Source organism: Scyliorhinus torazame, chromosome 13 (genome assembly GCF_047496885.1).
Source record: "Scyliorhinus torazame isolate Kashiwa2021f chromosome 13, sScyTor2.1, whole genome shotgun sequence".
In the NCBI taxonomy this organism is placed as follows: domain Eukaryota; kingdom Metazoa; phylum Chordata; class Chondrichthyes; order Carcharhiniformes; family Scyliorhinidae; genus Scyliorhinus; species Scyliorhinus torazame.
Window position 1 is genome coordinate 86,271,962 of NC_092719.1, and position 13,465 is coordinate 86,285,426.

General features: G+C 46.1%; 1 protein-coding gene across 1 annotated transcript in view; it reads left to right on the forward strand.

The window, feature by feature from the left end:
- The window catches only part of LOC140388176 (cilia- and flagella-associated protein 54-like), a 209,982-nt gene extending 197,921 nt beyond the window's left edge, over nucleotides 1-12,061 (forward strand). Inside the window, exons 14-15 of the mRNA XM_072471936.1 lie at nucleotides 4,157-4,294; nucleotides 11,754-12,061. Of these exons, the coding sequence (XP_072328037.1) occupies nucleotides 4,157-4,294; nucleotides 11,754-11,942 (327 nt within the window). The 3' untranslated portion in view covers nucleotides 11,943-12,061. The remainder of the gene's footprint in view (nucleotides 1-4,156; nucleotides 4,295-11,753) is intronic.
- Nucleotides 12,062-13,465: the final 1,404 nt, after the last annotated feature.

The window sequence follows — 13,465 nt, forward strand, 5'->3', positions numbered from 1 at the left end:
TTGTGCCAAATTTTAGCAGCGTAGTTGCTCCACTGACTGAACTAAACATACAAAACCTCAGTGCGTGGCAGAATGTCAGAAGGCATTCAAAAATCTGAAGACTTGTGTTCACACTGCATCAGTGTTGATGACACCTATTTATTCCAAAGCATTTAAGGTGGCTATTGGTGCAAGTGATGTGAATGTTGGTGCTGCACTACTGTAGGAAGACAATGAGGAAATTGAAAGACCAATTGGGTATTTTTCTAGAAATATTCGACCATCGAAAAGGAGACCTTTAGTTTGTTATTGGTGTTACAACATTTTAACAATTATGTTAGTAACAATTTATGTGACATAATTGTATATACAGATTATAATCCATTAAAACACTTGGACAAATTTCAAATGCAAAATGCCAGATCATTTAGATGGAGTTTGTTATTACAACTGTTTAATTTACGAATTCTACATGTGGCAGGAAGAGAAAATGTGATTGCTGATGCTTCATCATGACTATAGCATGCCAGAGACACAAATGGACTATATTCATGTTGATATTTGCCTGTTTAAAAATGTAAAATGCTATACCTTATAAAATACAAATTATAAGTAATCTTAAGAAATGTTTAAAGTTTCAAGGGTTTTAGAAAATGAAACCCCATCTGTTTACATTGCTGGTTCATTCTTTTCAAAGGGAGATGTGACGATTGGAGGATTTTAGGAATAATGCCTTCTAACTATTGGGACAAGTTAAGAGTTAAGCTTGGGGGGTATAGTGTGTTTGACTGCAATGGTCATGGTTTTTAAAAAGGATTTTGTTTTGCTTCTCGGGAAAAGGTGCAATTGACCAAAAGAATGTGTACCTGGGGAGGTCCCTGGCGAGTTAATGTGCTTCTTCAGCCTGCAAAGATAATTTGTTTTTCAGCTTAGGGCGATGAGGTCATTGCTGGGTGGAGCCCGGGGAAATAGAGAGGCTGGGGGTTTGGAGAAACTTGAGAGAGAGAGAGGAGCTTAGGTCTGATCTGACTACCATATGATGCTGAACCATAATTCTGGAGTGAATCATTCTTTCTGCACAGCCTTAAAATAAACTAAAATATTGGGATTGCGGTCCAATATCCTAACCATTGTTAGGGTCTGGTCTGGGTCCATAATTCCATGTTTATTCAAACTTGGCCTGTCCAAATTCCCAGCAAGCCTGGCTGCGGAGGCTGTTGGCTGCAATTTAATTTAGAGTGTCCAATTCGGCGTTCGGCCTACTTTCTCAGGCTGTTGGCCATCTGACCACAGTCACCTACCAAAGGATGATAGGATTGCTAAATTTACACTCCTGCTCAAAAATGGAGAGAAGGATAAACCTGATAATTACCAACCTGTCAATGTAAAATCAAAAGAAAAATAACAGCCACTTGGACAAGCATGGACAAATAAAAATGTAGCAAACACAGATTTTCTAAGGGCAAATCATGCTTGATTAATTTGTTTGAGTTCTTTATGACGAGGTTACCCAGAGAGTGGATATGAGCAGTGTAGTTCATATTGATATTGTGTATGTGGACTTTGGTGAGGACTTTGATGGAGGAACACACTGGAGAATGCTGATATTGAACCAAGGTGCACTGGCTAGAGTGCTTCCTGTCGCTTTCAAGGAGCACGGAGTCTGTTGCAAACAGCCAAAGGGCTGTGCTTTTTGATACGATGCATCAATCTTTGAGACATATGACCTACATGCCTGACATCATACACCACATTTGTCATTTGTGCGATAAGCAAAGCAGCTTTTTGGCTTGACAACAACATCTTATAAACAGAATGCTACTCATGTTGCTACTGGATAGTGGCAGCATGAAGTGACTGGTTTGACCTGTCACTCAAATGTTTGAGACTCCTTGGGCGTGATTCTCCGCTCCCGCGCCGGTTGGGAGAATCGCCTGGCGTGCCATTTTTCCACGCGACGCCGGTCCGACGCCATCCCGCGATTCACCCAAGTGGCGAGAACGGCCCCGTCGTGTTCTACGTGGCGCAGGCCAGAGAATCGCCCGAGACACCCAAAATGGCGATTCTCCGCTATCCCCGCTATTCTCTGGCCCGGATGGGCCGAGCAGCCTGCCCAATATGACGGATTTCCACCGGCGCCGTCCACACCTGGTCGCTGCCGGCAGGAACAGCGTGGAAACGCTGGGGGGACGGCCTGTGGGGGGGGGGGGGTTCCTGCACCGGGGGGGGACTTCAAATGGGGTCTGGCCCGCGATTGGTGCCCACCGATCGGCGGGCCGGCCTCTCTGAAGGAGGACCTTCTTTGCTCCGCGCCCCGCAAGATCCACCTGACATCTTCTTGTGGGGCGGCCTCGGGGAGGACGGCAACCACGCATGAGTGGGTGACGCCAGTTACGCGGCGCCGGCCGTGTCATTTATGCGGCGCCGCTTTTAGGCAGCGGCAATGCCCGACGACGCTGCTTTCGCGACACGCCACCCCGAGTTTTTCGCGGCCCCGATCCTAGCCCATTTTCGGGTCCTGAATCGGTCGAGATCGGGGCCGTTTCGCGCCGTCGTGAACCTCGATGGCGTGGGCACTTAGTCGCGGGAGCGGAGAATCGCGCCCCTTACCTTTCCAGGGTACTGAGGTAGATTGGGCACTTTTCAGTATTGAAATGACAACCTTTTAAGCATGTTCATGACTTTGTGGGATATTGAATGAGCAATAATCTGACCATTAGTCATTATCCCACAGGATAACTTTGATGCACCCTTTTTCAGCACCATGTCTGCACGGTGAACAAATGGCTCGGGCACCATTTATTAGGCTGTTCATAAGGCCAATCTTATAGTGTGTGGAATTGTAGGAATTCCAATTGTATACTTTAAAAAATATAATGATGTGGAGATGCCGGCGTTGGACTGGGGTGAGCACAGTACGAAGTCTTACAACACCAGGTTAAAGTCCAACAGGTTTGTTTCGATGTCACTAGCTTTCGGAGCGCTGCTCCTTCCTCAGGTGAAAATATATAAAAATATATATATATATATTAAATATATAAAAAATATATATTTTTATTCTCTTTTTTCACATTTTCTCCCAAATTTACACCCAACAATAAACAATAATCAGTAACGAATGTAATGCCAATCCCCATATCAATAACAACGATCCCATCCTCCCACCAAACCCCAAACATTAGCCTGCATGTTAACATAAACAAATGACAAAAAGGAATCAGGAATCACTCATAGTCACCATTAACACATACAGTCCCTCTCCCCCCCAACCCTCCCAGCCACCCTCCCAATGTTCGATGTGATCCAAATCTCGAAAGTGCAGAATGAATAATGCCCATGAATTGTAAAACCCTTCCATCCTTTCTCTCAGTTCAAATTTGATCTTTTCAAGCGTCAAGAATTCCAGTAGGCCCCCCCCCCACCACACCAGGGTACAGGGTGGAGAGGTTGATCTCCACCCTAGCAGGATCAGCCTTCGGGCGATCAACAAGGTGAAGGCTACAACATCTGCCTCTGCGCCGGTTTCCAACCCCGGCTGGTCCGACACCCCGAATATGACCCCCAGGGCCCGAGGGGCTGGTTAGGCACACTGGGCTAAATAGCTGGTTTGTAATGCAGAACAAAGCAGCAGCGCGGGTTCAATTCCCGCACCGGCCTCCCCGAACAGGCGCCGGAATGTGGCGACTAGGGGCTTTTCACAGTAACTTCATTGAAGCCTACTTGTGACAATAAGCTATTATTATTATTATTACGTGCACCACTTTAGAGATTATCCTAAACACCCCCTACCAGTAATCCTCCAGCTTTGGACAAGACCAAAACATATGAATGTGGTTTGTGCAAACTCTCTTCCATCCTGTCCCATTGGGAGTCAACCCCTCTGACCCAGCTCTGCAAAATTCCAATTGTATATTGACCAGCAAAGCTAGACTTCTGGTAGATAGTTGTGGAGAACCCACCAGCAGATTTCTCAAAGAAAGAGAGCTCATTTAACTGCTCCGTTTCACAGATTAATTTTGGTATTCTTATGAATCTGTCCTGATGAATGCAACACAAAAAAACTTCAACAGCAGGTCTCGTTTTTTTCAGCAATACTCAATTAAAAATTGCACATTGTCAAAGGTAATCTTATAAAGTAAACCAATTGCTGTCAAAATTTTTAATTTTCTATTTCTAGGGTACCATCCCAGACATAGACATGGTTGTTGATGCCGTTCTTTTTCTGTGGCAAAAGTGCAAGAATGTTCTTCAGAGAGGCAATTTTGGGATTATTGGTTCTACTAAATACCTAAAGAAGCTGGATAACTTTGGGAAGGTATGAGCATTCATTAATCATCAGCCCGATTGCATGACTCACGGCAAAATCAAAATACTGTGGTTGCTGGAAATCTGAAATAAAAACAGAAAATGCTGGAAACACTCAGGAAGTCGGGTAGTATGTGTGGTGTTGGGTGCTCTGGTGCACAGATGAGCCAACACAGTTGTATGTGGTACAACTCTATTTTATTTTACCTCTTATAATACAGTTCGTTCTGGATACTCTGCACGTGCTGTCTCCCTGAGTGTGTTAGGTAACAGATCTGTCCTGGTCCTCCTCTGCAGCTAATACTGACCACCAGGTGTCGTGTTTGTGCTTTTATATCTTTCTGTGATTGGTTGTGGTGGTGTGTGTTCTGATTTGTCTGTTGGTGTGTCTATCATGATGTGTGTGTTTGAATATCATGACATCCCCCCTTTTTACAAAGATATGTGCCTGCGTGGTTATAAATATAATCGTGTCGTGAGTGCATCTAAGAGTGTGCGCGTGTGTTCTGTACAGCGTGTGTATATGACGTAACTATTTACATGGGGCGATGTCGGGTGCGTCACACTAACAAGGTTGTACCATAACAAAACATGAATGCGAGAAAAAAAAACTTGAACAGTGGTCCGGTCAGACGATATCTGGAACGATTATAATACAGAGGTTATAATACAGAAGTGTTTGACTTTTGAACGTATGAACAGCGTTATAAGTCCAGTCTAATGGGTGACCGCCTCAAGAATAGGCTGGTCCTCAAGCCGGTTCAGCTGTGGAGATTTGGGTTCACACTGGTTCACCTTGGACTGTTGGAGGTGATGCTGTTGCCGAAGTCTCTACTTTTCCATTTGTTGTACTTCGTGCAGTGCTTGGTTTTTCATTCGTGCAAATATAACATTCAACATCTTTGTTAGTGTTGCCTTGGCTGTGGTTTGGTTCTGGTGGCGATGGAAGGGGCATGATCCGTGGCATCTCCACGAAGTCATCCTTGGGAACCAGTGGAGGATCCGGCGTGTGCGTACGGTTCAGTTGCGAGCGTGGAAGGCGGCGCAAAGCCCGCTGATTGCGCCTACGCACCAATCCATCCGCCCTGCATGCCAGGAACAAGGTGGAGTCTTTTTTCTTTTTATGTTTGTGGTGGACGGCATCTTGTAGCCGATGGGTCGTTGCCATCGAAGTAGCACCATCACTAATATCATGCAAGGCGATGACTGTGCCAGATGTGGAAGTTGGCCGAGACCGTGCACGCTGGTTCCGGCCACCTGCTGTGCCGGAAGGGCGACTCCGCAGAGAAACGTCGAAGCATGTCGCCTTGGAGAGAGAATTGTTGCTCGCATCAACGTCTGGCGATGGCACGAATTGGTGTGTCCGTCTTGGACCGCCGGTGCTGGTCGCCACTGCCGACCCAGTGGGACTGCCACGCGATCCATTCCCTGTCGCCGTGGCATCCGCCGTCACCCTGAGCGTGCCATCACCGAGGCCGTGACACCGCCCGTCCGGAGCAAGGTCTGGCGTGCGCGAATCAGAGTCGGCGCTTGGATGCTCCCCATCTGGAGTCCGGTCTGCCTTCCGTCGATGCCCCCCGTCCCGGAGTCCCAACAGGTTCACTGGAGGCAGCCGAGATTCCCCGAAGCTGCACTTCTGGAGTCGGAACATGCAGGAATGCACCAACCAGTGGAGAGGCTCGAGCCATCGAGGATGGAAGCGGTGCGCCGCCACCGCAGTCGTCAGTGGTCCCACCGTGATCGTCGAGTGCCTCGGTACGCACTAGGCGAGGTCTGTCACCTTGCACCTTTTGCATGGGAAGTGGGATGCTGTCGTCACTCGTCTCACATCCCGTGGATAGATCCTCATTAGCAGCTTGCTGTTCACTAGGGTTGGGTAAATTGTCAGAGTTTTCATCTGGTGGTGCACACCATGTCGGTGGACTGTCATTGTCTTGCCGTTGTCCTTCATTTGGGCTTTTCTTCTTTGGAATTTTAAATCTTCCACCAGACATTGCAGAACCTTGTTTATTACCCCCAAATTCTCCCATATGTATGGTCTCGAATATAGGATCCAATGTTTCTATCGACATTGTACTATTTTCCAAAGAACATTCCGTTTCACTTTTCTTCTCAGGTACCTCATATGTATCTTTGTCTAATGTACATGCCTTCATGGTCTCTGGGTCTGATTTTGCTGGGACTGGCATGGTCACAGTCTCTCTTTTACTGTTCTCAATTGCCCACATTATACTCCCCATACATAACTGCTTAATCACTGGGTTTAGTGTGGTACAATGGATAATCGGGTCGACCTTATCTGCATCTTCACCATTAGTGGAAAGCACACTTGGTTCACTTGAAACTGCTGCGGGTTTTAAATTCGTTATCTGGCTACTCGATGTCGGTGTCCTCAGGATTCTTGCTCCAATGTTCTGCTCATTTATCAGTGGAGTGTGTATCGGTTCAATGCAATTAATGTTCCCCTCAAGGTTTGAAGAGTCATTACTGACTAACTGCTGGTCTCCGAAGTTGGGACTTTGCGGCGTTGTGTTGAAGGGAGACATTTGTCCCTGCTGTAGATATGATTCAGGTTGTGTTATTTCCATTACCTGAGGATCAATGTCTTGTCCATTTTTTCGATCCGTACTAAAACACTGGCAATTCTCAGTCTGCTCCTTGCAAGTTAAACATTCAATTAATTTCTTTAGCAAATCCTCAGCATTCTTCTGTGACCGTGCAGCATTATTAATCTCTGTTCGGCTATAATGATCCTGAAGGTCAGCGCATAAACCTTTTTTCTTCGGGCTTGGAAGAGGCGATTCCTTTGGCTTGTCTTCAGTTGGGCTTGAACAGTCTTCAGCGCTGTGCCCTTCATTGTAGCATGAGAGACCGTCATGGCAATGCTGCTGTGTAGTGGAGCATGGTAGGCTTTTATAGCCTCCTTGCTGTTCACGTGAGCATGGCAGACTTGCATCGTCTGCCGCTGGTTGGTCAGGCGAGGTTGCTAGAGCCTCATGGTCTTGTTCCTGCAAGGACCGCACATTGGAGTCTTGCGTTGCTTCTATCGTGGAGGCTGTCCACGAGCTCTCTGTGGAGGCTTGTGACACTGGAGTCACTTCTTGTTCGTGCAAGGACTGCGCTCTGGAGTCTTGCGTTTCTGCAATTGTGGAGTCTGTCCACGAGCTTGCTGTGGAGGCTTGTGACACTGGAGTCACTTCTGGTTCATGCAAGGACTGCGCTCTGGAGTCTTGCATGTCTTCTTTCATAGAGTCGGGAACGTTGAGCGGGACGTGGACCACGCTCTGTGTGGCAGCAGGGCGCTCTCCGTGTGCTTGCAGCGCTCCCTGTCTGTTAATGTCCGGCTGCAGCATCATCTGGTACTGATAAGTTGGGACGTCATATCTGCTGGATTGAAGATCCTCAAATCCGAAAAATGAATCCGCATCTGCGTCGGATTCAATGTGGGGGCCGCCAATGTGCAACACGAAAGGTTCGTCCGAGTCATAGTCGTATAGGACCACGGAGCTATCATTGGGCTCGCGAGGTCCGGAAACACTGTAAAGATCGTCATCGAAGTATTCGAGGTCGGAATCATCGGCTTGTGCGGCGGTAACTGCTTGTCGGAGGGTTCTTCGGAGGTCAAATTCATCTCCTGGGTCAATTTGCGGCAATGTGCTGTCATTCCAGGTGAGGGAAGGTTGTTTTACAGCTTCAACAGATTTTTGTTTTTTTGATTTGGGACGTTTCCCTTTTAAATTGGATTTGGGACGTTTCCCCGTTAAATTGGTGCGGTCTGGGGCCTCTGACATCCTGACGCTCGGTATGTAGCACGTAGGAATCGACTGCGCATGCTCAGATCACTGTTCCTTTACCGATGGCCGTTTTCTTGACTGCGCATGCGCAGCATCTCGCGCATGCGCAAACGAAACTTCCGGTTCTGCGCACTGCTCGCGCAACTGTGCTAGCGTGATACCTTTAGCAAGATGGCCGCCGACCTCGACCCAGCCCTCTCTCAGGCCCGGGATTTCGGCCTCTGGGAATTCGGGCTCCGGGATTCCAGCCACGAGGTGAGTACTGCCGCTTTTCTTACCTTTGCTTGCCAATTGGATTGCGTTTTCTTCACAGTACTTGGAGAATTTGTCCAGGACTGCCTGGTAATCGTACCTTTGCTGCCTCCTGAAGAACCTGAACCTTGTGAATATGTCTCTTGCCCTTGCACCGGTGATGGTGAGGAGAAATTCAATTTTTTCGCTATCATCCAGGTCTTGGAGTTCAGCTGCCACCAGGAACAATTCGAACACTTGCCGGAATCGCCGCCAGTTTTCGCGGAGATCGCCGTAGCACTGGAGCGGCTGCGGAACCGGGAGCTCTATCATTTTGCCTGGGCACTGCTGGTTGTCTGTGTACACTGAGGTATGCTGGCAGGTATCGATCCACTCCTGTACCATGTGGTGTTGGGCGCTCTGGTGCACAGATGAGCCAACATAGTTGTATGTGGTACAACTCTATTTTATTTTAACTCTTATAATACAGTTCGTTCTGGATACTCTGCACGTGCTGTCTCCCTGAGTGTGTTGTGTAGCAGGTCTGTCCTTGTCCTGGTCTCCAGCTAATACTGACCACCAGGTGTCGTGTTTGTGCTTTTATATCTTTCTGTGATTGGTTGTGGTGGTGTGTGTTCTGATTTGTCTGTTGGTGTGTCTATCATGATGTGTGTGTTTGAATATCATGACAGTATGTATCTTGCAGAAAGAAACAGAATTAACTTGCTGGGTTGGTGACCTTTCATCAGCACCGGAAGGTGCTAGAGATTGTGTTATTTTTAAGCACAGAGGTAAAATTGGAGTGGGTGGCAATTGTTGATACATGGTGATAGGTTGGAAGGCAGATTGATTTAATGTTGAAAGGATGATTGTGCAAGGCCAAAGTGAATGGTAATGGAATAAATCAAGAAACAAAAGAATGACCCAGTAAAGAGATCTGTAAATAGATATAGCATAATAGGATGGATGGAGGGAAGCATAAGAATTTTGGCAAAAGGAGAAGGCTGCCATGATGGAGAAAATGAGGGATTGTGCACAAATAGGGGAGCTGCAAAAACCACTACAAGTAAAATCCAAATTTGACAGTTCCAATATCACCATTGACTGGACAAAAAATGCAATAGTTATATTTGACCCATTAAAGTATTGTATTAATTTTGAGTTGCGAATAATTACCTTGGTTGATTTAAATGCATAGAGCGTCATTGCGAGTACATTCAGAAGGAATGGGGGAATTTAATTCCCCCCGATGTGAGTTTGGAGGCGGTGTATTTGTTGGAAGGGTGCCACCTCCCTCCTGCCTCCCATCAAGCGTGAGGATGGAAGCCTTGCCATCCTGAGGCCAATTCAAGCCCACAAGGGCCTCATTGCAGCACTACTAGTATTCACCCAGTGACGGTGGGGGGCCTTCTCGGAACCTTTACAGGCACCTGTACCCGATTGAGGGAGAAATAGTATTAATGTTTCATGTCGATTAACCTCAATCAGAATTGGGAAACGTTACAGATGCAATATGTTTTGGACAAGGGGTAAATGGGGCAAGGACAAAAGGAAGGTCTGTGATAGGGTGGCAGACAAGAAAAATTAAATGACAGAAAGGTTAGTATTCCAGGGCCAAAGGGTGATGGGACAAGAAAAGAATCAAAGAAAGAAGATGTATCTAGAGCAGGTGTGTTTCTGTCTGGAAATGAAAATAATAGAAAAACCAAAACAAGCAAAGGAAAGGCAACAAGGTAGGTGGACAAAGTTTGTAGACTAAATTATTTGTTGAATCAGTGTGGAGTCTAGAAGGCTATAAAGTGCCTAATTGAAAGAAGATGATAGAGTCATTGGCAGCACTCTCGCCTCTGTACCACAAGGTTCCAACTTCATGTCCCATTCCAGGACTTCAGTGCATAAAAATCAAGGCTGACATTCCAGTGAATTTCTCATGAGAAACTGAGGTGTCGTCTGTCTGTTCAGGTGGATGTAAAGGTTCCATGGCACAATTTCAAACAATATCAGAGGTATCCTGGTCAATGTCGACACCTTCGTCTATATCACGAAACAGATTGTTTGGTCATTATCACATTGTTAACCACATTCATTTATTTAAAAAATGTTGGCAGAATATGGCATTAGTCTGTGGTACCAACACAAATGATTAAGAGGTACTGTTCCTTAAGCTTGCATTGAGCTTCACTGGAGCAGTGTAGCAATCCAAGGACAGAGATGTGAGTGTGAAAACAAGGTAGAGAATTAAAATGACCACCGGAAGCTTGGGATCATGCTTGTGGACTCAACAGAAGTGTTGTGCAAAGCGCTCACCCAATCTGCATTTGGCCTGCCCCATGTAGAGGATACCTAGTTTTGACTTTCTAAGTTCATTTATGGGCTGTTGGCATCACTGGCCAGGCCAGCATTAGTTGCACATCCCTAATTGCTCTTGAGAAGGTGGTAATGAGCTTAGAATCCCTACAATGCAGAAGGAGGCCATTCAACCCATCGAGTCTGCACCGGCCCTTTGATAAGAGCACCCTACTTAAGCCCACACCTCCACCCTATCCCGGTAACCCCACCTAACCTTTTGGACACTAAGCGGCAATTTAGCATGACCAATCCATCTAACCTGCACATCTTTCGACATCTTTCAGTTTCAACACTAAGCTTCCTTCTTGAACCGCTGCAGTCTCTGTGGAGTAGGTAGCCCCACAGTGCCGCGAGGAAGGGAGTTTCAGGATTTTGACCCAGTGAAGGAATGGCAAAGTATTTCCAAGTCTGGATCATGAGCGACTTGGAGGGGAACTTCGAGTGATTGTGTTCTCCATGTTTTTGCTGCCCTAGTCCGAGTGGTGGCCATGGGTTTCACAGGTTCTGTTCAGGGAGCCTTGGTGAGTTCCTGCAGTGCATCCTGTAGATGGTGCACATGGCTGTCACTGTGCGTCAGTGCTGGAGGGAGTGAATGTTTGTGGATGGGGTGTCATTCAAGTGGGGCTGGAATGGTACCGAGCTTATTGAGTGTTGTTGGAGCTGCATTCATCCAGGCAAGTAGAGCGTATTCCATCACGCACCTGTCTTGTTCGACCCTGGCCCCGGGTCACTGTCTTTGTAGGGTTTTCACATTCTCCCCCGTGTGTCTGTGGGTCTGACCCCCACAACCCAAAGATATGTAGGGTAGGTAGATTGGCCACGCTAAATTGCCCCTTCAAAAAAAAAAACAATCATGACTTGTGCCATGTAGGCTGTGGTCAGGCTTTGGAGGGTCAGGAGGTGATGAAAGGTTATTGACCTGCAACATTAGCTCTGATACTCTCTCCAGATGCCTGACCTATTGGGCATTTTCTGTTTTTATTTCAGATGTAGAGCATTTTGTTTTTTGATTCGTGACCATTCTTGTTATCTTCATAGACAATAGTTTATCTTTCACATGGCTGACATATATTCATTTATCTTGTTTTTTTTCAGTGGATGCATATCCTGTCCATACTTCAAGAAGTGACTATTTGGTGCAATTTAGGAGACGTTGATCCTGTAGTAATGGTAGATATTACACTGTACTCAGCAGGGTTGCTGGAAACACTGGCTGATTCATGTGTGAAATCCAAAAGAAAGCCCGGTATGTTTAATCATGGGAAAGAAATAGACAAAGAATAAATCAATGTTTTGTTACTGACAATACATGTTCAGATAAAATAGCACATTTTATAACTACTCACATAATAGCATGTCAAAACTGAAAAGAAAGATTTTCATTTATAGAGTGGCTTTTACAATCTTAGGGGGTTGCATATTACTTCACAGTCTACAAAGTATTTTGGAATTGTAGTCAGTGTTGCAATGTAGAAAATCAGTAGCCAATTTGTCAATGGCAGTGTCCCACCAACAGCAATGTGATAATAACCAGATAATTTATTTTAATGATGTTGGCTACGGGATGAATATTGACCAGGATTGCTGCAATAACTCCTCTGCACTTCTTTGGAAAAGGTACATATTTGGTGTTATTTTATTTTTGGAATAATGGCCTGAATCTTGTAGTCAACGGGAAAGAACAGCATTTGCCGTTCGCCTCGCTAACAGTTACCCACAAGCATGGTCAATGAATCCTCACTGAGACATACAGGCCAAAATATTCCAGCCCTTCTCTGCAGAGCCTGCAAAACTAAGTAGACATCGGCGGGACTGGTAGATACTGCCACTGGCCAATGACGGCTGCTTCCACCGCCAGAAAATACATCATGGTAGGTGTGCAAAATCCCATCCCAGAGTCTAAACCAGTAAGTATAAAGTAGGAAATATAAATTGCATTAAAAACATGAATGTACAGCAAAATAAAGGTTTGGCAAGATGAATGGGATTAAGAGGGAGAGTTACAAGAGATGGGTTGAAAAAATAAAATAAATAATTTTATTGTAAAAAATCTCCAACAATAATTCACCTTTGGAAGAATGAAACTTCAGTTCATAAGATTACATTTTCGGGGCCAGGGAATATTTAGCTGCAATTATTATTTAGCATCTAATTAAAAATTAACTTCCTACTGAATGTATCAGCCTAAATTCCTTTGGCATCTTCACTGTCCAACCCCCGTGCCCCCTATGTGACAACCCTCCCTGATGTCTGAATACATCTTCTGATATCTGACTATTCCTCCATGTCTGACTATCCCCCCGATGTCTGACTGCACCCCCGATGTCTGACTACCCACCCGATGTCTGATTGTACCCCCAATGTCTTATTGTACTCCGCTGTCTGACAACCCTCCTCAATGTCTGAATACACCTCTCGATATCTGACTATCCCCCCCCCATGTCTGACTACTGCCCCAACTTCTGACTACCCCCCGATGACTGACTAACCCCCGATGTCTGACCACCCCACAATGTCTGACTATCCCACGATGTCTGACTACCTCCCCCGCTGTCTACCTCCCCCATTATCTGAATACCCTGCCAATGTCTGACTACCTACCCAGATGTCTGACAACCCCCCAATGTCTGACTACCACCCCCGTTGTCTGACTACCCTGCCAACGTCTGACTACCCCCCAGCCCCCCGATGTCTGACTACCCCCGATATCTGACTACCTCTCGGATGATCCAACGTTTGACAACCCCCCAATGTCTGAATCCCCCCGATGTCTGACAACACCTCCCGATGTCTGACTATACAAAGAA